General features: G+C 40.7%; 1 protein-coding gene across 7 annotated transcripts in view; it reads right to left on the bottom strand.

Moving 5' to 3' along the window:
- Positions 1–1,481: 1,481 nt before the first annotated feature.
- The window catches only part of KLF12 (KLF transcription factor 12), a 249,059-nt gene continuing 223,408 nt past the window's right edge, over positions 1,482–27,132 (bottom strand). For 5 of the 7 annotated variants that reach the window (XM_075046072.1, XM_075046076.1, XM_075046073.1 and 2 more), the window contains one exon: positions 1,483–11,145. In XM_075046072.1, coding sequence (XP_074902173.1) covers positions 10,964–11,145 — 182 coding nt within the window. In that variant the 3' untranslated portion in view covers positions 1,483–10,963. Of the gene's footprint in view, positions 11,146–27,132 lie in introns of all 7 variants that reach the window. The other 2 variants (XM_075046077.1, XM_075046078.1) reach the window with 1 other exon arrangement.

The raw sequence follows: 27,132 nt of genomic DNA, 5'->3' as shown, positions 1-27,132 counted from the left end.
CCCTGTTTGAGCAGGGGGCTCGGACCAGATGACACCCAGAGGTGCCTTCCAACCTCAACCACTCTGTGATTCTGTAATTTCTTGCTCAACTACTGAGTCACTCCAGCTTCAGTTGATTGTCTTTGGCTCTTTGTCTATTAAAAGGGTATAACATTGCCTAATTTGCAAGGATGGGAGGGTTGGGAAGGGACACGTTTCCACAGCGTGCACCACAGGCATTGCTGAGGAGACCAGTTATGCCCAGGAGCAGTCTGCCCCACAGGGCTGGCTTTTCTTTGGAAAGGACAAATACTCAGCGACCACCAAAATTTGGTTCCCCCAGCCTCGCCCTTTCAACTCCCAACCAAAACCTCGTGCCACCGGGTCGCAGTGCAGCAGGCTGGAGTACAGCGAGCTGGTCTTTCAGACAACCCTCCCCTACGGGTGTGCCTCCCTGTTGCAGGCTGGCAAGGAGGAATAGCATCGTAAACCCAGGGGTGAAAGTCTGCACTGCCAGAGCTCTGTCCGGGAGGCGGGCAGCCTGCCCAGCTCCAAGGATGATGCCAATGCGATTGTTTTCTGCACGTAGAGAAGGGAGCGTGCTTATCTGATCCCGCAACTCAACGTGCAAAGTTGAAGGTGGTTACCAGTGGCTGCTCCTCGTCACGCTCGCAGAGAGCTGGACGTGTCCCGTACGGTGTATGAAACACCATGCGCCAACTTTTCACTCCAAATGGACCGTTCAATAACAAAGGAAAAAAAAAAGGGGTGGACGGATTAGATGACAACTGAGCTGTTGTTTGTGCAAGTGGAAGAAATAACTTTTCAGGAACAGACCATGGGTCAGGGCAGTGGACAGTGTGGGCGTTCGCTGGAGAAGTCAGACTAAACAGGCGGTGATGCATTTTATACTTATGGCACTGTTGGGAGAAAAAATGATATTAAACACACACAGGACACTGAGGAAGAACAAACAACTTATTGTGTGGAAAGCAAAAATGCTTTGGAAGGGCCAGTAGGACTATCTGATTTTTAAATTCATCAGTGGTTTGAGAGATTCAAGATCTGTTCTAGCATGGCTTTTGTTTAGACACATCTCTTGATAAGGCTCAGAGGTCTCCAAATCAAATCACTTTCTTTGTTTACTTGTTTCTCTGCCTGTAACCATGTAAAACTATGGTTTTTATTACATAAATGGTTAAAAGCAAATGGATGGTAATGAAAGGGAAAGGGAAAATTCACACTTAGGGAGAAATTTCACCAGTAAGGGCAAAGTGCAACTCCAAGCCTCTGACTTGATATCCACAGTTGTCCTAGACTGGCTCAAACATAAAGGAAGCTTCTCTGTGGAATGGTCAGGCATGAGGGAGAAGCCCACAGGCCTCAAAACGTCCTTAGGAACAATCACAAATACCAACCCTCCTCAACTAAGTATGAAGCCGATGTTTCCAGTGCGCCATTGTCCTCCTTCAGTAGCTGTTCCTCTACTTCATGGGCACACAGTGAATGAATCCTCTCTTGGCTGCACAGGTAGCATCACCAACTGTGCCAGCTTCCCTACACACGGGGGAAGGAGAGGGAAAGCAGCAGAGACAGACACACAACTCCATTTTAAAGTACTTAAGGAACTCAGATTATATAGTAATGCAAAATATTTTTATATCATCCCAGGACATTTTTGTTTATACTGCTGAGTGCTATTTTATTTGTTCCAGCTTTGCCACGGATGCACAAACACTGTGAAAGGAGAAAGAATGTCTACTCTATATGATGGCTTTTAAAAAATCAGAAAGCAAGTAAAATCCATTTCTTAAGCAAACATTCCATTAAAAAAATCACTATATGTTTATAGAAAAGATTTTTTAACAAAGGTTTAATTTAAAAAAGTTAATAACTGGGTATTCCAGAAGGTTTGAGTCATCCACAGTAATAATTAGGGGTTTTGCTCCATACAAAATGCTTTATTTAACCTTCATGCCTCCATTCAGATAATTATACAAATGCATACATTTAAAGGTTTAAACTCTATTTCAATTCACAGCTCAATTCATAGGAAAGTTGAATACAGAAAAGCAATGCACCAACAAAATATGTCTGAGACACCATTAAAAACGATAACACTTGTTCATTTAAATCTTTGAGAATAGAGTGGAATAATCATCCTCTGACAGAATTTCATTAGGGGACTCCCTTTACATTATCATAGGGCAAAAATCACCATTTTACAGTAAGAGGAAAAAAAGCTCTGAGTATATTTACAATACATACACTATACATAAATACAAGAACAACACTTACATAATATTAATAAACTTATAACATAGGTGTTGCCTAAACACTACATACTATATAAATGCAGAGGAAACTATTGGGAAATTAGATCTTCAGGCGTTTACTTTTATTTTTGAAGAAAAGTAATGTTTGCATTTAAAAGCTTTTGAAAAGAAGGCAAAAGAAAGACTTAAGAAACTACTGTGTTTGCTTGCTAGCACTGGTGGTTTTATTCCTTTTAACTGTAGGACCTCTATTCACATTATTATCTCTATGGGGTTACCGATAATGACCCTCCCTTTTGCATCTTATCTAGGAAAAAGATTGAGGTGCCATACATACTAATTCCATTGCTGTGAAGCTTCAGTCCCAAATAAATCACTTTGTAAACTAGAGGGATGTTTTTGTATTTTTACACAGGAGGATCAAATAAACACTCATTGGTACATACAATAATAACGATTAGATATATTAGAAGGAACAATTTGGGGCCAAATGCAACCCCATCCTTAGGATTTCATTCAACTAATGCCATAGGGGAATTTGCTTCTTCCATAAGTGACTTGGCCAAGAATGGTATTTTTCATTATTGTTGTTTCTTCCTAAACACAGCTGAAAGAACTTTCCAATTTAATGGTATTTTTGATCCCACATGTTGATAGCAGTGTCCAAATCTCTCTTTCACTTGAAGTGCATGAATGCGTGTGTCTGTGTGTGTGGGTTGAAGGTCTTAAGGCTGATGGTGCATGAAACTTAAGTAATTCACTACTATATCTGTGTATATTCTATTGCAAGTGCAAATGGGAGATACAACTTTTTAGGGAGAGACAGCAGGTCAAGAGAGCATACTGTGTAGGTGTTCAGCGGAGAACTTCTTATATTACCAAGGAAGCAATGTATAGGGTGATAAGGAAAGAAATAAACCGTGGTTTTTTTAAAAATGAAAAATAAGATGCAAATGTAGCAGTGAAAAATAGTTTGAAACCAGAATGACAACATGAGCTCTGAATTGTGAAAAAGATGTTCAGCCCTGAACACTATGGCTCAAACTGTCTTTGCTCTTTCCATCTGGAAAGGCAGGGACAGGCAGAAAAGCAATATCTGAACCTACTGCTGTATTTCATGGTTCATGCTTAAGGCGATCCATCAAAGCCATCACCTGTGGTCCCCTACCAGACACTGAACTATTGTTTTTTAAATGCAGAGGTCACAGCATGGAGCAAGGTTTAGCAAGTCAACGTGTGAACCACCATTCACCTCTTCTTTTTAACTAACAACATCTTGGATCACTGAAACTTTTGATACTGAACTGAGGAAGATGTTGCAGGTCACACATATGGACAATAGGATGTCAAATAATTTTTTCTATTCTTTTCATAATAGCTAAAATTCACATGCCCAGTTTTGCTTGTCTGGAGGACTGAACACCTGTGTACTGAATAATCTAAAAATTACTACAAGGGCAACTCAGTTTATTTCACAATTTAAAGTCAGTAAGCACAAGCTGCTAGAAAAGTATGCGGGCGAATCAATATAATTGAGAAAAATCCAACTCTGTGTTCGTTTTCCAGAATGAAGGAAAAAAAAGCCTTGCTCATTTTGGGATCGTGAAGACAAGGTGCCCTTTCCCATGCAAGAACTAACACACATAGGGCTGGAGTCAGCCAAACCTCTCAACACTGCAAGTTTCTAAGGGTGCCTCCTTGCAGTGCTGCTGCTCCAGAACAAAGAACCAAACCCTCCTCTCCAACAATGGCTCAGGTACGAGGTAGGAAACTAATGTTTCCTTTGTCCTTCTGATGACACATTCCCTGATGCCCTCCTAAGATCCCCAGCATGAATTGTGTTCTTTTATGTACTTAATATCTGGAGATTACTCTCAGGATGACAGAGTAAATATATGTGTGTTCTGACAGGATTATATCCACTGGTGGCTAACATTTAAAAATAAGTTGTTACTAAACTAGCGGTCTTCTCACATGATTAACCAGTGTGCATAAATGTCTAGTTTTACACGCGAGTCCATGTGCTTTTTTTTTTTTTTGCACCTGCACTTTCTTCTGTTTATGAGCATCTTTGTGCACACCCAACCCTGCCTCAGTGAATAAAAACCAAACACCCATCATCCCACTCCAGCAGCAACCCACCGATGGCAGCAAAAGTCTAGGCAAAATGTGGAATTTTTCAAATACAAAATTCTGCCTGGATAAATGAGAGGTACAAATTTAGAGGATGGAAAGCAATCTTCCTTGGCAAAGGTATTACGACAACCAGTTACATTTTGATCTCCAATAAATTCATTTTTAGAAACAGAAGAAGCATGAGGGATGGCATTACCCTGCTATTTTAAGAATCCATTAGCAGTAGTTAGTTGTTGTTTGTTTTTTTTTACAGAAACCTACCAAATTAAAAAAAATAGTGGGAAAGTCACAGCTGGCCATTTTTTTGTAAGGTCAATTAGTCTACTGATGCAAATATTCAGGCCACTCAATATAAAAATCTCCTTACTCCATTTTAGGAGTATCAACTTCTTGTTTGCTATTCAAATAGTGTCTAGACTGACAGTCCCCAATTTTTCACTCATTTGTCCCCAAAAGAAAGAAAAGTGACATATTTTGTCCACTCCTGAAGTCAACCAGTTCTAAGATGATATGAAATACTATGAGCATTACATGACAAATTGAATGGAGACATAAGGTGAACTCTGTGTTTCCAGAGTTTGATGCAGAGGATTTTTCATGAGAATCCCCATTCTACCATATACCCTAAAAAAGCTCCATTGGGCTTATTGCTGGTTTTTGGATTATTTCACTAGAGAATACCCTGGATACATGGGCACATCAGACATAAATTAGGAAGAAATCCCCTAAAACACTGCTTGACAATGACCTCCATTCACACCTACTGAGAATCGATATGGATATGAGTCATTTGTAAACTAAGATTAACTTTCTTCTTACAAGTACATGACAGATGTTACCTGAGAAAATAACTTAAACGTCTAACACAATATCTCAACATGTGAAAATACAAATGGCACTTTGTGTTTGTTTCTGTGCTGCATTATTGTTCTCCAAGTAAAATTTCATTTTCACCTTATTGTTAACAGAATCCTGTAAGTTATTGCTGTGTAAAAGTATAGGAACATCCCATCAGTTCTAATTACAGGCACTTTCAGTTTCTGTTTCATCTTTTAAAATAGATTTTAGGCTATCTTGCTGAAGTGTATGTGCATTTTAGATGTCACAACCGTCTTGCTACAATTGATTTAGTTGACATGCTACTGCACCTAGAAGACAAAACTCCCCTGGAATCAGCAAAGAGCAGCTGCCTATTTCAGCTCCGCAACCTTTATTCAAGATGCATTGTAGTCAGGGAAATACAAGAAGTAATAAAATCAAATGAGAGTTTGCCGTTACTGTATCTGCAGTTCACTGTAAAATGCCAGAAGGAAAAAAACCAACACAAAAAACCCAAAACCTTTCATATGGTTTTCATTTTAAGTGTTTTTTTTCCTTTATTCAGTCAAAGACATTCTGAGTGTTGACTTACTCGACATTGAAGGACTCAGTATGACTTTGCTATATAGCACGCCATCTGCGAAACAGCAAAGAAGTGGCCACTCCATTTTGCAGAGAAAACATGCTCTGACAAACCAGAACAATTTACTTCTTATTTTTTGTGTTTAAGCTTTGCAAGGCATTATCTTACCAGTTTTCCTGACGAAAACTAATGTTTTTTAAAAATTGTATTCACTTAACCTATTTACACCCCATGTAAAATTGTGAGTTTGAAAATACTTTTCCACTATCGCATATATTACAGAATATTTAAACCGTTACAAGTATAGTAAAATACTTCCAAGGTATTTTGATTTCTAAAGATGCAGTATCCTTATAGTTACATTTTTGTACTAAAACCTGATTTACTGCAGAAATTGATCAGAATTTAAGCCTTTTCAAGCTACCAATGGGCTTGACTTCATAAGCATACATTACACAGCAACTGTTACGCTAGTGGAACTGTGAAATATAACAATCTTTGAATTTCTTTGTGCACTTCTCCAGTTATAAATCACAGGCAAAGGCATAATACAATAACATGAGCTGGTTTCTTAAGACGGTAGTATTTTCCTTTACAGTATTTATTTCCAATTCTTCCTTTTGTGATTTTTTTCTTTTCTTTAATAAACTTGTTTATTACCTGCACATGCATGGAGGCACGTGGAAGTGCTGGGGTTTATAGGCATGAGTGTAGAGATGAGCCTGCGGGAGTAGGGCGGATTTACTGAAAGATCTTAAGACTTGTTTGCTGTGGAAGATGCAGTTTCACACACTGACCTTTCCAAACCAAAGTTAAAACTAAAAAATAAGCGAGATATTAATAGCAAAACTTACTCTGCTTTTGAGGTACCCACCTTCAATAAAGGAGAAAGAGATTTTTTCCATTAAACAGCATTTATTATCAGAAGATAAATTTATAAATGGCAACTAGAATACATTTTCAATGTGGCTAATGGAAAACGAGACTTATGATCACTGTTATTCCCATTATTAAAGGGGAGAAAGGTTGTCCAGCTATTTGTCCATGCTCTGCACTGTGAGTTTACCCCAAACATCAACATCACTGATGTAATTTTCAACACTGTTAATTTTGTTATACATTACTTCAGCAAATAATCATATATACAAGTGAGTCTAAATCTATTTAATTAATTGTGTAAGCATGATAGAGAATAAGGAATACTGCACCTTCATCCCCAAGTATAAACTGCTGTTGCAATGAGCCAATTTTACAGTGCTGAATAAAACAGGTGCTGAAAAAATAACGACAATTTAAAATTTAAAAAGTTCTGTATCAAAGCTGCTTGCTTGTTACATTTTCCTATAATGCTGCCTACTGAGATTTCCTGACAAATCCATTGAATCCTTTTGAAAATATATGAAATCTGACACTTTGTGGCATAGTTTCCCTTGCAAGCTGTAATGGGCATGGTGGAAATTAACTATACTTTACTCACATTTAAAAGCATAAATCTCTGTCTTTCTGAAATAATGGGACACTGTGTATTTGTCTCTCCCAACTGCTCAATTTAGATGGATCTACTGTGTTGTGTCAAGGTGAGATCTGGTACTTCTGCAAACTACATATGATGTAAGCCTTTACCACGGTTGTGAAATGTCATGGACCTGTGGTGGGATACCAGGATTTTTGAGGAAACTACCATGGAGCAATCGCCCTTAGTCCTTGCACAAGCACAGAAGTTTGGTGGGTGTGAATGGCAGCCACTGAGGGAAGGACACCCTGGGAATCTGGGGGACATCAACTCCACATCCAAACACCCCCCTCGCGCAGAGTAACTTCTCTTAAACTACTTCTGAAGGGGAAAACAAACCAGAAAACAACCTCACTGAGTATTTGGAGTCAAAGCCTGAGGGTGCTGATACGAATAAGAAACTTGCCAAGAACCAGTGGCGGACTACTGCTGGTTGTGCAAGTTGTCTGGAGGTAACAGTAGCACAAAAAGCCCTTCCATGTGTGCTGGAAAGGTTGAGGATACACTTCCTGCCTGTGAAATAAGAAAACTTAGCGTATACTCCTTTACCTTTTGGCTTCATTCTGTTACCACTGACACGCTCTGTGCCTGTGTCCCTTGGCGTGAGTGCTGCTTTAACCCTGTATCACTTTGGGGTTCCTTGAATAAAACCAGACCCTCCTTCTGTTGCAGTGTTTCCTATGCATAAAGTAGGAAAAGCTGAAAGACAAGGGATTCACACAGACCAACCTCGGCCTCAAGAGATGAGCTTCCCCAGGGTCTGTGATACATATGCTCCTCCACAGGCAGTTCAGAGCTGAATGCTGAAATTTAAGGCCTCTCAAGTTCTCTCAGATGAGTTTTTCTCTCTTCATTAACTAGAGGGGAAGCCTAAAGAGGACACTCGTCTCTCCCAGTTATACCCTGCCTTTGTGAATAACATTAGAGATGATCTCTCTCACCGTTCCTCTTGTATGCTAACAGAATGGCCTTAAGAGTTTCTGGTCAAATAAACTTCATTTTCTATGGGAGAAAAAAATTAGACATTCTGAAAGGAATTCTGTATGTCATCAGTTCTTCAACTGAATTACTGCTACTCAAGTAACTAGCTGGTAAAAAGTTCTTGGGCAGGAAAATAATTTTGTCAATTGACTTCTACCTGACCTGACTTCTTTCCCTAAACGCTGAGAATGACAGATCCATTTAAGGGGACAATATTGAAGTACATAAAAGACAGACCTCAGACGTAATCCATGAACCATCTCACACACAACACTGACAACCAGTTTTTTTAAACCAACGGCAGTAACGCTGCTGGTAAAGACCCAGTTCTGCTGCCCCACCATGCCTCATGGCCTATCCAGAAGCCCTGATCCGTCGCAGCCTTTTCAGGCTTTGCACGGACACTTAGCGCCTCTGCTTCATTCCTGATTTGGAGCCGAATACTAAAATGTTGCCGAATTTGGTAGAAGTTGATTACCAATGCGGTCAATGTGAACTGATATGAAGCATTTTTCCCACAATGTCTGTGAGTAATTTGGCTTGGGTTTCTCTGCTGACCACTCGGCAGAGGGGAGCCTAAGCTGTAACAGTATTGAAGTTCTTCTTTCAGAGAGCTGATAAACTATCTGGTACTGGGGAATATTAAGAACATATTTAAAGACTATCAAACTCTGGGGCCTGTGAATGTTGTTATAACATATTATCCCAGTCATATTAATCCTCAATTAACTGTAATTGCTTTCAGTATCTGTATGGGTACTCTGTTCTGTTTTTTCTTAAAGATTACCTCGATTTCAGAATCCCCCCAACATTACTATGGTTACTTCAGGAATCAGAAATTAATTCAGACTGGTCTAACATTTAAAAATGAACAAGTGGCATCTCAAGTTTAATCTCTGCAATTCCTGGAACCAAATATTCATAATTAAATGCATTGCAAAAGACCTTTATGGATACATCTTTCATCTCTAAGCTATAAAAATCTCAACACTTAAAAAATCTTGCCAAGCCTCCTCTTTGTCAAATTTAGCTGAATAGGCAGATCCTTATGAGGAAAGAAATAGAAAAACACTATCCCGTTTGCATGAACAACTGATGACTAAGAGTTTCTCTCTCTCCTACATAATTCAATTAATACAAATTGGTTCACAATTATAGGGCTGTATGGGAATGATCAAGAATTTCCTTTTATTTAATCTGAAAAGGCTTGGATTGAAAATCCCAGCAGAGGCAGCCACTGGTACCCATATAAAGGGCCATTTATATCATACTAGACAGCTGGCAAGATCTTGTTATTCCCTAACTCCCAGGGAGAAACCTAATGTCTTGCAGAGCACCACTGCAGAAACATCTCTCCTTCTTACTTATGATTCATCCACTGACTCCTCAACAATCAGCTCTTTCCTTTATCTTTCTTGCTTTCCAGACACAAGTATTATGTTGAAGGAAATTAAAATACTTACTAGTGGTACCTAGCAGGTCAGTGAAACCATCAGAAAGATTAACTTAAATGATCTTACGTGCCATGTCTACATTACACCCCCCACCCCCCTTCTGTTGGTGTGGAGTAAATTATTGTCCCGAGACCCATTTTACTCATTATTGCTTTTTCTCTGCAAGAGATGCAGCTGTTTCTTCTCTGTTTTGTTTTGTTGGTACATTCAATACCATTTCATGAATGGCTACACCACTAACCTTGGTACCAGCAAGTATAAGATCTGACTATTTCCTTGTGTTCAAATAATGGTTGTGGGGAAGAGGATAACTGCATGAAAGAAAACTGCACATTGAGAATGGGGTACTAGTTTTTAGATGCGCTCTTTCTATACAAATCAGAAAACAGTTCTAAATAAGTCCATGGTAAAATACAGATACTTAATATTGTACTTTCAGCAGAGATGCTGCTGCCCCTTGTTTATTTTACAGACTCAACAACAACAACAACAAAAGAAAAGAAAGGAAAAAAAAAGATAAAAGAAAAAGGTTAAATGGCTGGTGTCCTCTAGGGCATAATGACAAATTGTGGTACAATATTAAAATGCCACCATTGTTATTGCAAAAGTCTGCTCAAGTGACCCTTCAGCTCCGACAGCGGGACCTCTCCAGCAGAATCTTCTTGCCTACTCATACGCAGCTTGTCTGTAGCACAGCTCGGGCGTAATGCTGACACCGGCCAGATGGTATTCAAATCAAGGGGGAAAGATGGGATAATAAAGGTCTAGCGGTCTTGCTCTCAACGTCATCATCATCATCATCATCATCATCATCATCATCGGTTTGTGATATCTAATCCTCCAATCAGCAGTGATTTTTCAGGAACAAAATGTCCGACAGCTGAGAAAACATACAAGCTATAAACATTTTTTGTCAAAGGATGCAGCATGTAAAATAATGCCCATTCCTGTAGCATTTCGGCTGCTATTTCCCAGGTGATTGTGATGACACTTTCAGGGGGTAGCCATGCTGAGGGGCAGACGGGGTTAACTTCAGATGGCGAGGAGAAGAGTGGCACTTCTTTTCCTGCTTTTTTTTTTTAAATTTGTTATTATTTTTTGTTACGGACATCAGGGAAAGCCCTGCCTGTTAACACTGTAGAGGGGGATTCAGCCCTGCTGAATTCACTCCGGGTAGTTAAGAGACCCAGCTCTTAAACTCGGCTGGAACAGGTAGTGTTTCTCAAACCAGCATGTGCCTGCGGCGGTGGAGCGCCAAGTGATCTGAGCGGGAAAAGCTGCGGTCACAGTCTGCACACTTGAATGGCTTCACTCCCGTGTGCTTGCGGTAATGCCTCGTCAGTTCGTCGGAGCGAGCAAACTTCCAGGTGCAGCCTTCCCAGGTACATTTGTAGGGTTTTTCTCCTGGGAGAGACAGAAGAAAGAGGGGAAGGGGGAAAAACAGGTGATGACTTTCCCCTTGTTGCTCTTAATCCCCGCAACCCCCTCTGCACACTTCCCATGAACACCCACTGCCTAGGGGTTGCTTTAAGCCAAATTACACAATTAGGAGGTACCGAATCTGCTGAATATAAGGAAAGGGTCTTGAGATTTATCATTCCTGTGGCATTCACATGACTAAGAAAATCAACAGGATTAAGGCAACAATATAGATCCTACCTTGCAGGGGTGATGCGGGGATTAACATCAAGACAAAGGGCTGTGTAATTATTCTTATGACTGCTGTACAAGTTTGCTACCCACATCTTGTCAGGCTACACTTTCTCCCAAAATGACCAGATTACCCAATATTTCAGCGATCTATCACAGGCTGCCAGAGACTTCCAATTATTTTTATGAAGTTTATGAAGGCTTCTCATTATTTGTGTAAATAACAGTGCAGGACACTTCTTAGCAAGCTGGTAAAACTGAACTACGATTTCCCAATTAAACATAAAAATTCAATCTGCAAAACATCCTCTTTATTTATTGTACTTGCTTTCTGTAAAATTAATTTTCTGTGGAAGATGTTACCAGGAGCAGTGTACAATTTCTAAATGTACTCAGCCATGGGACTTGCACAACACTGTTGATAAATACCCATTTACTTCAATGAGATCAGATTTGGGCTAAGTGTAGATTTTTGGAAAATCTCACTCTCTGCTTTTTATTTAAAGGTAAGCATGATGCTTACCCCACGTTCTGTGTCGTATCATGCCAGAGGAGAAGATTAATACAGCAAAACTGGATTTTGTGCTTTCATAAAGCAAACTGTTATAAAATCCCATTTTTGCCATGTTTGTAGGCTATACTTATTTGTGATTTTTATCACCAGCTCTCAAAGTCTACATGTTAAATGCTCTTGGCAACTACCTTGATCCCACAGTCGAGCATGCACCAAAACTGAGGAAGGGAAACTGTGTGAGGTCTGTATGTATCTTCCTTTGGTGTGTCAAAAATGATTTTTTACCCCCCCTTCTGAAACCAGTTAATCACAACCAGGACAACAAAAGAGCATCTGCAACAACTGTTTCCTTCATCAGGCACAGTAATTCCTCAGTTATTTATTATCTCTTTTGAATCACGAGCAGCTTGCAAGAAACTATTTCAATTACACGAACCAGTGACGCAACACTTGCTTTGTCATAGGCAGCACCTCCCTCCATGCATCTCTTCAAAAGTCAATAAATGCTTTGCTGGGAGCCCTCAGTTTCAAAAGAAAACTCCCAAGTAAGAATATCATCACAAAGTTCAAACAGCCCTGAAAAGTCCAGCTGAAATGGCCATGGGTGCCTCTGTAAGGAAATCGGATGCTGTACAGGCACGTCAGCAGGGTTGTCAGCAACATTTGAGCTCCTTGGGTTGGTACCTTCTGTGCACCATCTGGGCTGTGCTGCAGTTTTGATGTCAGACGGAGGTGGGAAACAGTTGTTGCGAGGAAAACCCCGCAATCCAGGCTCTGAGGTGACCACAGCCCATAGCTGCACCAGCAGCAACTTAGCCTAGATAATTTTATAGTCCTCAGCCAAGCACAAAGCACCAAATAGTGTTCATTGCCCCTGGGTGGCTGCAGCATTGCGCGCTTGGAATCCGGCAGCTGCTGTGAGCTGGACGGGCACGAGCTACATGGCAGATGGTGGGTTGCATGCTCTTGCCAATGACACAGTGCTACAAAATGTGCTCTGATTCGCCACCGAACTTTCTTACATACATATCCTTGCCACAAACAGTTGGTGTGGAGCACTGTACAAATATAGCAGTACCTCCATCCAACTTGGCAGGTCTATCCTAACCGTCTCATCACACTGCATCAACATTTTCCAAGTGGAGCATTGCCCCATCCATCCTCAATGTACTTTTAAACTCTCTTTGTTTAGACTCCAGATATTGCCCTGGTTGGTTTCTTTGGTCACAGAGACTTCCAGAGCAAAGCGTGAGGATATTTCTTAAGCTTTGGATTCTTATTTAAAAGCATCTGAAATTCTAAGTCTCTCCTACCACACAGAATCACAGAATCATTTAGGTTGGAAAAGACCTTTAAGATCAAGTCCAACTGTTAACCTAGCACTGCCAAGTCCACCACTAAACCATGTCCCTAAGCACCACATCTACATGTCTTTTAAATACCTCCAGGGATGGTGACTCAACCACTTCCCTGGGCAGCCTGTTCCAATGCTTGATAACCCTTTCCATGAAGAAATTCTTCCTAATATCCAATCTAAACCTCCCTGGTGCAACTTGAGGCCATTTCCTCTCATCCTATCACTTGTTACTAGGGAAAAGAGATTGACACCCACCTCGCTACAACCTCCTTTCAGGTAGTTGTAGAGAGTGGTAAGGTCTCCCCTCAGCCTCCTTTTCTCCAGACTAAACAACCCCAGTTCCCTCAGCTGCTCCTCATAAGACTTGTGCTCTACACCCTTCACCAGCTTCGTTGCCCTTCTTTGGACACATTCCAGCACCTCAACGTCTTCCTTGTAGTGAGAGGCCCAAAACTGAACACAGTGTTCGAAGTGTGGCCTCACCAGTGCCAAGTACAGGGGGACAATCACTTCTCTAGTCCTGCTGGCCACACTACTTCTGATACAAGCCAGGATGTTATTAGCCTTCTTGGCCACCTGGGCACACTGCTGGCTCATATTCAGCCGGCTGTTGACCAACACCCCCAGGTCCTTTTCCGACAGGCAGCTTTCCAGCCACTCTTCCCCAAGCCTGTAGCATTGCGTGGGGTTGTTGTGACCCAAGTGCAGGACCCGGCACTTGGCCTTGTTGAACCTCATACAATTGGCCTCAGCCCATCAATCCAGCCTGTCCAGATCCCTCTGTAAAGTCTTCCTACCCCCAAGCAAATCAACACTCCTGCCTAACTTGGTGTCATCTGCAAACTTACTAAGGGTGCACTTGATCCCCTCGTCAAGATCATTGATAAAGATATTAAAGATATTCATGAGATCCTTCCCCTGCAACTGCCTCTTTGGTACAGGAAATCCCAGATCTTCTTTCCCTTGGTAGAAGACAAATGGAGAACCCAATGCAGGAAGGGATGGTTGGTGAAAGAGAAATACCAGAAATAGTTTGTCTATTAAAACAGTATTACTTTGGTTAAGAAATGAAAGTCAGCTGATGGAAGGACGTGAGTGCAGGTCAGTCAGATGGAGTTCCCAGGTGTTGCTTCCAGCCTTCCTCCTCAATGAGTCCTGCTTACCCAGCCTCAGCTATATGAAAGAGACAGGACTAACCACATTCCTCGCAAACTATTTACACCACTGAAGGAAAATCACTCTTACAAGCTCAACCTAAGAAGACCTTTCATTATTTTCAATTAAATATATGCATATAGCATAAGAAGGAAACATTCACTCATATGTACCTTATAAAAGCCACTGTAAAGAAAACTGTGAAAGATATCATTTTTCATTAAGATTAATCAACATTTTATGCAGACCTAATTTTTGGGGGAAGAAGAATAATATTACTGTTCTGTTAAACACCTACATTATCTGTGGATGGACAGGTGCTAGAAAAAAAATGTTCTTCATAGGCAATACTATACTAACTCTCAACCTTTTGTTTGGTTATATGCCAGACATGAAGACTGACCACTGAGTTTGTAAAAACCAGAAGATCCAGGAGCTCAAAGGATGGAGAAAGTACAAGCAGGAGCAGAATTGCTAGAGGATGGGAAGCTGGTGTCAGGTATCACACACCAGCTTTGGCTGATGAGCTTGAGCACTCATAGCTGAAATTCTCAGTACAATCAACAGAGAGAAGCTAGACCTCAGCAGGGGAACCCAGAAAGCGGTGAGTGAGGAGGTGGACAAAACTAGTTTGTTCATTGGAAGAAACTAGTCCCAGTGCTTATATATATATCTCTATATACCTATATTCTTTTCACGGCTGGATTGCAGTAGAGTTGAAGTCAAATACTCAACCATTTTCCCTCAGACACTTCTGCCTCTGTGTGAGCACTTGAGCGTAAGTGTCTAAGAAACTCTCAGGTTCAACATGTGGGCGTATTTCAGCTCCTTCAATGGCTTGGCAGCCGCTGGAGCAAGGGTGCAGAATTACTGTCACACACCCAGACACTCAAATTTTCATTCAGCTCTAAGGAGCAAAAGCAGGCAGTGTGAGTCTTGCCCAGGGTAGTGGAAACATAGGAATGAAGGAGAAGACAAAACAGTGGACAGTTTTTGGAAAATGGTAGTAGAAAGAGCTGCAGAAAGAGACTAAGAACCTGTGGCAATTAACACAAGGAGAAAGAGAACACTGGAAAAAGATAAAACCCTGTTAGTTCAATCTTCTGAATCTGTAAAGTTTTAGAGTTAAAGAAGCTACCCATTTAAAAATAAATGCCTGAAGCTGTGAACGTTTTCATGGGAGCTGACCCTCTATTTTCACACCTGTCTTTGAGAGCTCTATTGTTTTGCCCCGAAACCTGACAAAAAGATCCCAAACCACAGAGAAATTGTATTCTCATGCCATTCTGCAGCTTAGTCTTGCAATACATCGATACCTAACAGTATACCATGACAGGCATTTACATGGATCAAGTGGGACCCTGGAGCATGAAAAAGTTCTTCTAGACTGTTCCCTGTAGAAAATGAGTATCTTCTATTGTTTGGGGAAGTTAATTATGAAGTTTTAAAGGTATGACTCAACGCCCCAAATGGAACTAGTCATTTTTTTAATCTTCTATTAACAAAACATCTATTTCTAAAAGCCCTCAAATCCTTGCCTTTTGTAGTCCAGATGCCACAATCTAAATTAATTACTTTTACTATGTTATTTTTCCTACCCTACCATGACTCCTCTAAGAACATAGTTACAATGGTTACTCATTAAATCTCCCTAAACTCAAGCAAATAATGAATTCATAATACTGAATAATGACCACTGTTCAGCCGATCCTTCCAAAATCTTCCACCCTCCCCACAACCCAACATCTGTCTTCTGTCTTCCCATATTCTTATTCATGTACTCTAACATCCAGGAGATCATTCACCCAAAGAAATAAATCTCTCCCAAACTTCTATTTTACAATCCGATGACATTCACATATTCCTTAAAAAAAAGCCCATGTAGGTACCAGCAGGAGACCATGCCATATAACAAATGAAGGGACCAGGGTCTGTTCTACCATGGGCAGAATTTCCCATGCAGTACGTTCCTCGGCAGTTATCCTCTGCCCATCAACTAGCTGGTATCATGGTATTTGATGCCAGATGCTTGAAAGACAGGCACCACAAAACCACCATGTAAATAGTTACGCGTTATTCTGCCAGCGGGGAAACAGCTCTGGAGCTCCAGGAAACAGAGCCAGGCTTATGTTCCCTAGGCAAGGAACTTTAGCTACTGCAATTGCAGATGCCCTATGTACTCCCTGTGCACTTGCAGTTCCTTTCATTTGTGTATTATTTAAGCTTCATTTATTCATCAGTTTAGCAGGCTCTTGGCAACCATGTCATTAAGTAATGATGAGGTAACACTACTACCAGGACAGAAAACATGTCAGTGATCAAGTTCTATATGATTTCTTTCTCTGGCATAAACTCACCTCTCTCTCTGGCATAACAGGTGAGTGCCATGTCCCTTCTTATTTGTGTCCTTTTCAGACATTCCCATCTACCCAATTTTTCTGCACATGGAATTGTCATTATGACTCCAAGTTATTACATCACTTCTCTGTAGCCCCTTCCTGCAACGGTACTCAGCATTTTGAAACACTGGTAACATTTTTATTCCAAACAAGAGTCAACTAGAAAATAAACATAAGGGACTGTTCAGGGGTACAGGCTTAGCCATCTAGTCAGATTTTTCTGTATTGAAGCTTTCATCACCCTGTGAAAGAGCCACATGCTGAAATTCTACTTTTGAGAAGGACAAAGAAAAGCACTTGGAAACCGAACTTGGTTTATAGGTTTGTGTAGTGTCTCCAGACTGGGAGGGTGGGAGATGCTGTTCCTCACTCTATTCACAAAATACAATGGGTTTGTGCAAACTTGCACAGTTTAATAGGTGGCACCTGCCCAGCCCTGCTGTCTACAGCCACATCTTTATACACTCAGTTTCTACTGCCATTACTCTTGGAGGAGTATTGCCTACGTAAAAGCAGAGTCAGGTCCTAAGGATTTAGCCCATAACAAGTCAAAAGAAAATAAAAAACTCCAGCAAGCATGCCTCTGCCTATGTTTGATGATGTTAAATTTTCTAGTCACAGTCAACCGATCTGCAGCTTTGCAGGGTTGAGGACATCTCCTGGTGATTCCTAGTTTGGTTTCTGCTACAGCATATTATGCAATATATATAAGGTATAGTATTTATGTCAGCTGGTTTCAGCTCCCATGTAAACACCAGAATCGTTCTGAAACATATGGGGCAGTCATACTGCACCCATACTGATAGGACTCTGGAAGAGGAAATCATAAATTGAAAACCACAAATGATGGCTAATTAGATTTTACATTTCTACTAAAAATAAGCGATTTCAGGCATAAAAGAATCTTTTTACAGCAAAAACACTATCTGATAATGAGCATCCTTAGGTAGTCCCAGAGGAAGAGGGCAGCTTAGCTTTTAGACACAGGGGAAAGGGAAAAATGACAACTCTTATGTTTTTTGTGATATTTTTATTAGTATAATTTTTTAATGAAAAAACATCAGAGCACTTATAAAGCACTTTGCAACTTCAAAGTGCCTTATAAAGCTTTTTTTTTTTATATTTAATACTTCATAAAAATCTGTCTTTGTAATAGCGCTCTCTAACAAATATCATGTCCATTCTGCAGGTAGGAAAACCAACACAGCGAGCATCAGCAACCTTCCCAAAACTGTAGAGAAAGTGAAGAGCAATGCTATGACTCACATATTAGGCACACCTTACTTTATTTCTGTAATGAAACTGCTAGATCTCAGTTTCATCCTTTTAAAAGTTTGAAATATTTTCAATAATTTTGATGCAAAAATCCAATTCAATTATTTAGATGTCTTTCTAAAGGTCATTTGGGATCTTTGTTTCCAAGTTAGTGATTCACTAGATCTCTTTGGTGAACATAGTGAATTTGAATTCTGTGTTTCAGTATTGTAAAAATATACAAATAGAGTATCTTTCTGAGAAGAGATTAAAGTTTTGTATCAGTTGAGCAAGTCTGGGAAAACAATTTCTATGAGCAGAACAGGAACATACTGTGCTGCCTGTGACATGTCCTGAAATTCAGGTTTTTTTATTCCTTGTTCTCAGCCTGACTTAGGCAAAGCACAGGGACGTGGTTTCTTCATGTGAAAACTGGGAACAAAGCTATTTCTTCAATTCAAAACTAAAACTCCACTCTAAACAAGAGACACTTTTGGCAGCTCTTGAACCAATTATTTACAAGCTCCACTTCTGATAATTCAGGCATGAGTCCTTTTCCCACATCACAACACACAAGTATCCTTTCGTTTCACTGCACTGCTGAGCTTGGGTCCTGTTTGCCATCCTGGCCCTTCTTCTCACTTCCTCAGCAAGACCAGTACTAGTTCAGCAACCTTATTTCTTTTCCTTCTTCTGCTGTTGTCCCACATGCCCCTCTAGGTATACAGCTGCCTCAGTTTGCCGCTATTTTAATACAAATCCCAGCAAAAAAAGCCTCTGTGACCAGACTCACAAAATTCAATTCTCCATAATTTTAAGAAGGCAAATCCATTACATCAGTCTCAGCGCTGTTCTGTCACCACATGCTCAGAAGAGAAACGAAGAGGGGGAATCCAAGAAACTTCTCTTCCACATTTTCTCTTTTTGACCTTCTGCACAGAGACTTTGCCTCACAATGGGACATACCTAGTACTATGTGAGACACAAATGAATTAATGCTGTAGGACAAGGATTAGCTACATACATTGCCGAGGGCATTGCTGATGTAAAATGATAAACTTTAAATCCTGTAAAAACAGAAAAAATAAAATTTCTGGAAATGTAAAAGGCCTCTTCCTGTACACCTGAATCCAGAAGCCAGAGCAAATCAACAGTGGGTGACAAACAGCATTTTATTACCCTTCCTGATAATTTTTTCCTGCATGGTGTGGGAGCTGTATAAATATTTAAGTATATGTTAAGTGCGTATATATATACTTAACATGTATTTTTTAGACATATATATATATATCTGTAGTGGAAGATGGCACGAAGTTTTCTCCTTCCCTCCAGCCACAGCAAATATATGGGACTATCAAATTTCCAGTGCCATGGGGAAGGCTGAGATTTTTCCTTTTACAGCAGCCTTCACTCACAAAGGTGTTTGGGAAAGAAAGGCGACGCAACAGATCCATATTTCCATCAGCAGCCAACTGCACGGAGGGTGCCAGCAGACCTGCACATTAACTCTCTTTAACTGGGGTGCTGCAGGCCTGGGTTTTAGTCTGGCCTCCCCAGACACCTTTCCTTCATTGTGGTCCATAACTGCAAGGGAGACGCCAACCAAGTGACACTCCCTTTTCCATCTGCCTGCGATTCTGCTACTGTCACTCCTCCTGGACAGTCCAGGGATTGCTCCAGCATATTAATCAAAACCAATACTGATGTTTCTCAGTATAAAAAGTTAAACTTTCCACTACCTGTTAAAAACAAAACAACAAACAAAGCCCCAAAGAAATAAAGATACAAACAAACAAACACCAACAAAAAGGCTCCAAGGGATGAACTTTGTCTCACTCAGGTTTGCACAACCGATCATTTGTTGTTTGCACTGTGCTAGAAGTCAGGTTCAAGCAGAGGCCTGGACCCTGGTGTGCTGGGCTGTCTGCAGAAAGAGAGCATTAAAAAACTCACCTCCCATGAAGTAAATGAGTTGTGAATGGAATTAAACTTCCCAAATGAAGAGATGCCGATTTTTATCGCCATAAAAAGCAGAACGAGTATATACGATACTAAAGAAAAACATTAACTGACAAAAATACACATGACAAGGGAAAAGATCATTAGAGTTAATGTGACCAAGATACCGCTACATTTCATATCCTAAGCGGAGAAAACACCGACGTGCAGAAAATAACCCCTCGTCCTACACAGGTGTCATCTGATCCTTTTTCCTTTCCCACAAAACAAGAAGTTTCTGTAAAATTTTCCCCGTTTTCTACCTACTTATTTGCAAAAAATGAAGATTGAAAGCAGTAGCTTTCAGGCTCTACCTGCTGTTTCCTTTTAGCTGTGGAAAAAAGAAAGCAGAAAAAAAGAAAACCTGAATAAAACATTAAAACAAAGGCTTTTGTGAAGCTTACTTGCAGTTTTGAGCATGCTCCGCTCTCGAAGACCGTGTTTCCGATCGAAGGCTGTCCTGAAAAGGACAGGGCAGGCACGAGCAACTTCAGACACACTTCATAAAAGACACAGTCTATCGGGCATTTCAGTAGCAAGTTGCTATCCTGTTCCCTCTGACTGGTACTGAGTAAGCTGCAAGAGTTCATGTCCTTGGAAACCCTGTACTGTGTATTTACTCCTCCAGGTCTGGGTGCAACATCTGGGAAAGCATTTTGGACGGAATGGGAGTAGAGAGGCCTTTCTCGCCTTCCATGCCACTGCAGGGCTACATATCGTAGACCACAATCATGTCTGAGACCTTAGATGAACTGGAGTTCTTTGGAGGTAGAATATTAAGCACTAAATGGTTTGCTTAGAGAAAATTTTGTTCTGCATAATGAAATTATCATTATTCCCTCGTGCCACACACAGACAAAACACATATGCACCCCATATTTACAAAGTCAAGGGGCACTGTTGCAAATATTTTTCATAACCTAGAGACTGCAAGCAATCACAGATGCAATTAGACTTGCTTTCCCATCAAAGGGCCTTGGAATAACCACGTGGGCACTCTTCCATATCGGCACAGCATCAGACCTACAATGCAGAGGAATGACTCCCCGTGTGCAAGGTGAATTCAGAGCTCGCAAAATGTGCCAAAAATGAAATCATTTAACTTTCCACAGAGCGGCTATTGGAAGAGAACTGGATGTACAAGCTGCTTGTGATATGGACACCTGCCCGTAAGTAGCTGGACTCAGACTACTATCTCACTACATCCAGAGGTTCCCACTGCTGAACATCACCTTACTAGGCTGTGGTGGCATTGGTGAGCCTGCCTTTATACCCTGGTACATATTGTACCAGCAGACATTTGCTTTTAAATATATTTCTGTCCTGAAATGTGAACCCCATCATATCAATGGGAATAGGCTGAGGCTTCAGCTGAGGCTTCAGCAGCCCCATTTATTAAATAACCTGTGCAACTTTTAAATAGAAACTGCATGAAGAAAGAGCAGAAAAGCTAGAAGTGAAAACTTCTGTGAAATATACTGGTTTCCACATTGGAAAGCTCTACTGTTTATTGAAACCGGCAGTAAATTTTAAACACTAAAAGAAAGTATCTCTTAAAAAATAAAAGCATCACCCAATACAAACAGAACCTCCTATTCTACTTAAATTCATTTTTAAATTGGCTTTGTTTATTTAAATTCCCAGTTTCTGGAACAACATGTGAACCTGCTGTTGCAGCTTTTTTCACCCGACAGATTTACATGGAGGAGGGAGAGCTCTGGGATAAGGGCCCAGGGAGCACGTAGAAAAACTGGCCTTTGAAGAGTGAGTCTGGAGGGGAGGTGACAAAGAGGTGTTAATTTTGAAGTCAGCCAAAGATCTACACAGTTCAAGTCAAACCCAGAAAGATTATTTTAAAAATGTTGGTTCCTCCCAATATTTACCTAAAGAAAGGATTACAAACCTGTAAATATCTCTCTGGAACTTATAGCTAGCAAAAGCCATTAAACAGACCTTTAGAAAACAACAGGTAACGAACGGAGTTTTAAAACCTACAAAGCAAAAATAACTTTTTTGGTGCCTATGATTTCTTAAGTCCGCTCTGAAATTGCTCAAAGGAAAATGTGAACAAAGACTAATGACAGGGGCCCTTTCATATTAAAATAATATATGGAGCAACAGTGAGTGAGAGGAATGCAATGTTTGAAAAAGCACAGACTAAATAAAACACCCATGTACTCACTAGCCCTCTCTCCTCTGGGGTGGTGTCTCAATTCAGCTATAAAGGAACACCTCGGGAAGGAAATGCTGTCATTTTCTCAGGTACAAAACCATATGTCAGAGATGTTTACTGTCTCCATGTAATGCTGCTGAAGACCCTCTGACACTGACAAATAGGCTTCATTACATCTGTGGTAAAGGTATTTGCTCTCATCTCTCAGGAATGATATAGGCGTTGATCAAGGACAAAGCGCCAAACACTAAAAAATTCATTTGGCCTGGGGGCTATATTCAGCCTGCCTCTGTAAGTGCCTAATGAAGCAGCCGCATCTTCTGCAGCAGCAGCACTGAGAAGAGTGATTCAGACCTGGTGCTGGTTGGATCTCACTGATGAAAAGCAGCAGTTGCAGCCCAGTATCTGAGCCCCACAGAAGGTGCTCTGGTTACAGCCTTTGCCCTCCTCCACCCCTCCAAGGCAGTAGCAAAGCCATGGCTGTGGATATACGATGCCCTATGCTCATGGACTAAATCCATTCCCACTTCATGCCAACTGGAAAGTCCCAGGCTTTTGCTGCCATTGACCCCAGAAAGCTACTATGCCACATTCCTCTAGAAATTTGTAAGTAATGACTCAAATAAGGTTGCACAGAAATAAAGAATGCTCATTACTCCTACAATAAAAGAAAATCCTATGGAGGTGAGAGACAGGGAACAATCAGTTCTGTATCAGCTGTTGTAAAATTATGTCCCACATAACCTTAAAGCAGGCATCTTCTTTCTTTATTCACTTCTTCAGGATGATTCACACTGTTTTAAACTCCTTGGGCTTTTCCACGTGGTAGGAGGGTAGACACAAAGAGCTAGAACTGGATTTAGCTGTGAGCAAATTTAGATGTGAAATCCAAGACAAATCAAATTTCCTTTTAAATGACTATGTAGTTGGTTAGATTTCTCAGGTCACAGTCTCCATGCTAGGAACTGCTTTGGGACACATTCACACCCGCCAGTGTGCTCTGCATACTTAGAAAAAAGGGTAGAGCTTTAAATCTTCTCCACATGTACTATCCATTATACATGTTTCAGGTCTCTCTGTTCTTTACCAGGCCCCCTAACAGACAGCATAATTTGCCTCTTCAATTTACATAATATGCCTCAAATTTACATGCTCTCCCTATTTAAGAGGAGACAGATGATGTCTATGAAAACTGGATCATGATATGCAAAGGTTAGCTTCGGTACCAAGAGGCCCATGATTCAGGTTAAAACAGAATACTCCACACTAGGATTTGCAGACTAAGTAGCCTGTGGATGAAAAGTGAAAGTAGCTTTTAGCCATGTGGTCAGCCAGTGGGACACTTTGTCCATGACCAGGTGCACCACCACATGCATACGCTGGGACATCGCCCACAGCCAGCAACCACTGCCCTGCAGTGTCTCTGTTGGCAGCCAAAACCTGCCATCTTTTGGTAATCATGCTTTTCATTACTTAATGCATTAATAAGGCAACTGAAATCAGTAGGAATAAAAAAGGGTTTGTGTGGGTTTTGTATGATCACTGTCATCTATCCAAAAGATGTTTTCACTTTCTAATGCCTCCTTTGCACTGTTATGGCAACTAGCCCAAAGGGTCCTGGATGTTTGTTTTTGTCTTCTCGCTTCTCTCTCCCTAAAACAGGCTCCCCTGTCCTCTCATCTTTCCATACACACACTTTATCCACAACTACTATGTTGATTGAGGCTATAATGAAATGTATTATTTCACCAGAGACTTTAGTGCCTTGCATTTGACCTGATAAATGGTGTGACCATAAGGCTTTGTCATGCTGCTTTCACCATATGTAGCCTATGAACCTATTTTCATTAGTTACAGATGACTGAAAAATAATGACAAGTCAAGTGAAATTTTGCAGGTAAATTGCAAACATTTTTGACCACTTTGCAGCTTTCCACTGACATTTCAGAAACATCCATCCAACTTAAGAGGAGGTCAAGATGTATGTTCTCAATTTTATGGCATGAAAATATCTGCTTGCTTTTTGCCAAAATAATGAAATTATTTAACACATTTTACAGTTTTCATGGACCCATGATTTCCAGCTTCACCAACTTCACAGATCAGTTATTAAAGTCTGGTTTTTATAACCCATATCAGCCTCTCAACAGAAGGCATGATTTGACTCTGATTTACATAAAACATATCAGATTTTCATCATCTCTCTTCAGAGGGAGCAGAATCTGTACATCTTTCACAAACCAGGGCTAGTAGAAAGCAAACAGCAATTCATTAAGGTAAATTTAAACATTTTTAGAATGAAATTTTGACGGGGGAAAAAACACAGTGGAAGGAACCAGTACTACTTAGTCTGCAATACTCAGCTGTCCTACTGGAAGTGTCAATGGCAACTTTAGTACCACCTAAAAGGCCTGAAATAGCCATTACGTATCATAAAATAACGCTATGGTTGTTTCCATCTTCAAAGTAAAAGCAGCAAACTGAGGAAGGTGAGTCCCATGAACACCGCATGGGCGCAGACCTCACTGGGAACAGCAGTTACAACTCTCCCCATTCCCGGAGCCGACATCAGCACCTATGCTGAGTGCAACGCAGACATATGCAGGCTGGGAATGCAACCCAGGGCTGCTGGTATTCTCATTTTTAAAGATTACTAATTTGTAGAGTCATACATTAGTAATTTTCTTTAAGTTCACTGAAGCAGAAACTAACTCAACACAACTCCAGTGAGCCAATTTCTCACAGTTTCTCCTTGCGGAAAGAGTTGATAAACCTGAGCTGCGAGATTGCCTGTGAGCCCCGAAGGCTCTCCATCACACCCGATACCTCCTGATAGCTTTATTTGACGATTTGGCAAAACAACAACAAGAAGCTGATACTAGAAAGAGAAATTTAATACCAGTGCTTGTGATTTATGAAATGTTCTAGTACAGGTTTCACTTGCAGTTTTTCTAGTTGGAGAGATGATACGTAATTCAAGCTCGCCCCCCAGTGGACTCCATGCCCACTGCCCACACCAGTACACTAAGTTTTGAGGACACTGGTGAGAAATATTGGGGAGCTAGACAATAGCATACGTACAAAAACCTAGGAGTTACTCGAAGAGAACTAAATGCAGCTGTTATTGTCTATAATATTTTGTTTCCATTTTTAATTATAAGAGGTATACCTTCCAACCAACCAAGTTGTTCATCCTGTCAAAATACTGCATTGTTTTTCCTCTTGTATCCAAATGACTGTGAATGTTTTAGTGGCTATGCATATACAGTAAGTGAAAAAAAAAAAAAGTTCTCAAACACATCCTGCTTAGGTAAATGATTGTCAGCAAGATCAGCCTGCCTAAAAAAAAAAAAAAAAGTCCTGATTATGCAATGCTGAGTTTCTGTGATCTTTTCTCAGAAAGTTTCCTACTGAAACTTGCTCACCCTTGCGTGCATAGCTGTCATACTTCATTTATACTTATCCCAAACTGCACTAATTACTGTGGGTCATACGTGAATAATTAACTTCTTTTGCCTGAAGCAAAAGTAAAGGCCAAGATAAAAAAAAGTAAGATGAGATTAATACACAGAGTACGCTACATGTAAGTCTGAATACACCAACTTCTTACCAAGACCTGAGAAGTGTTGTGTAAAACACACTGAATTTTAACAGCATGACACAGATTTTCTCACTGGATCCATTGGCTAAATTCAGTGCTCACCTTCTCTCTCGAGTACACTTTACTTCTTACATTGCAGCAGGCATGAAGGCATGACAATATAAAGCAGTTAACAGCTGACATTTAATGAAGGTTTTTGATTTGATATTATTTTTCTTTTCTCCCTGAAGGAATAAACCAACATCCAACATGACTGCAAAATACTTCAGGAAGCTGCCTTTTGGGGTGGGGATTCATTTCAGCCAGCTAACAGCCTGGTAGGTACCTGGGCTTCCTCTGTATTCAGCAGTGAAAGAAAAGCACCTTCACAAGCCAATCCCTGGGCCTGCCTGAAGAGGGAATAACGTGCCCCAGAGGTGCCAATCCCTCTTCTCTGACTACCCAGAGATCCCAGACAGATAGCATAGCCTAGACACTCAGCTGCCAGGGCACCAAGGCTGGGGAGATGGATCCTATGATTACAGCAGGTACAGAAACTCCCTTCATGCTGCTGGAGAGTTACAGCTGCAAAAGCTGTAATTACCAACACCCTTTCAAGCCTTCAGTGCCTAGTTTTGAGCATCCTAAGTACACAGCCTGAGATTCAGCAGTGCAGAGTATCTAACACTGAGGGTGCGCTACCCCAGGCACTGGTCTGCCATGAGATCACTCATGAATTACAGACTCATGACAAATGTGATTCTCAGTGTTTTCAAACATCATGGTAGAGAAGAGCCTTCCGTATATCTGGGCTAACTTGGGTGTGACATTTCTGAGGTTGTTCAGATCTAGTTTTGTAACTCAGCTCCTTACACGATGCTTGCTTATGTTCCTGGGCTGGTCGCCAGTCTTGCAGGCTAGAAAAGAGTGACCTCCCTGTGGTATAAGCACGTGAAGTGGTATTTTTGGTTCAAACCTAACAGTCTACTGTTTTCATGCCTCTGCTGGGCTCTCTGCCTTCTGATATGCTACAGCCATGTAATGCTCAAAGTGTGATACAGGCAAGACTAGGGAAAAAACTTAGAAATCAGGGCAGGGAGAAGGAAAGGGACAGAACAGGGTTAGATTGGGATAAAAGAAGTAAAACAAGAATGACAGAGAACAAGGTGAGAGGGTAAGGATATATAAAATGTATCAGAAGGGTAGGGATGGAAGACCACACTGAAGATGGGAAAGAATAGGGAAGAGGAAAAAAGAATTAAGACAAGACATGATAAATAAAGAGAGAGGAGAAGGCACAAGCATTAATGG

The sequence above is a fragment of the Buteo buteo genome, chromosome 14 (genome assembly GCF_964188355.1).
Source record: "Buteo buteo chromosome 14, bButBut1.hap1.1, whole genome shotgun sequence".
Taxonomy (NCBI): Eukaryota; Metazoa; Chordata; class Aves; order Accipitriformes; family Accipitridae; genus Buteo; species Buteo buteo.
Note: the sequence above shows the minus strand (reverse complement) of the source record. Positions and strands in the feature narration are given on the sequence as shown.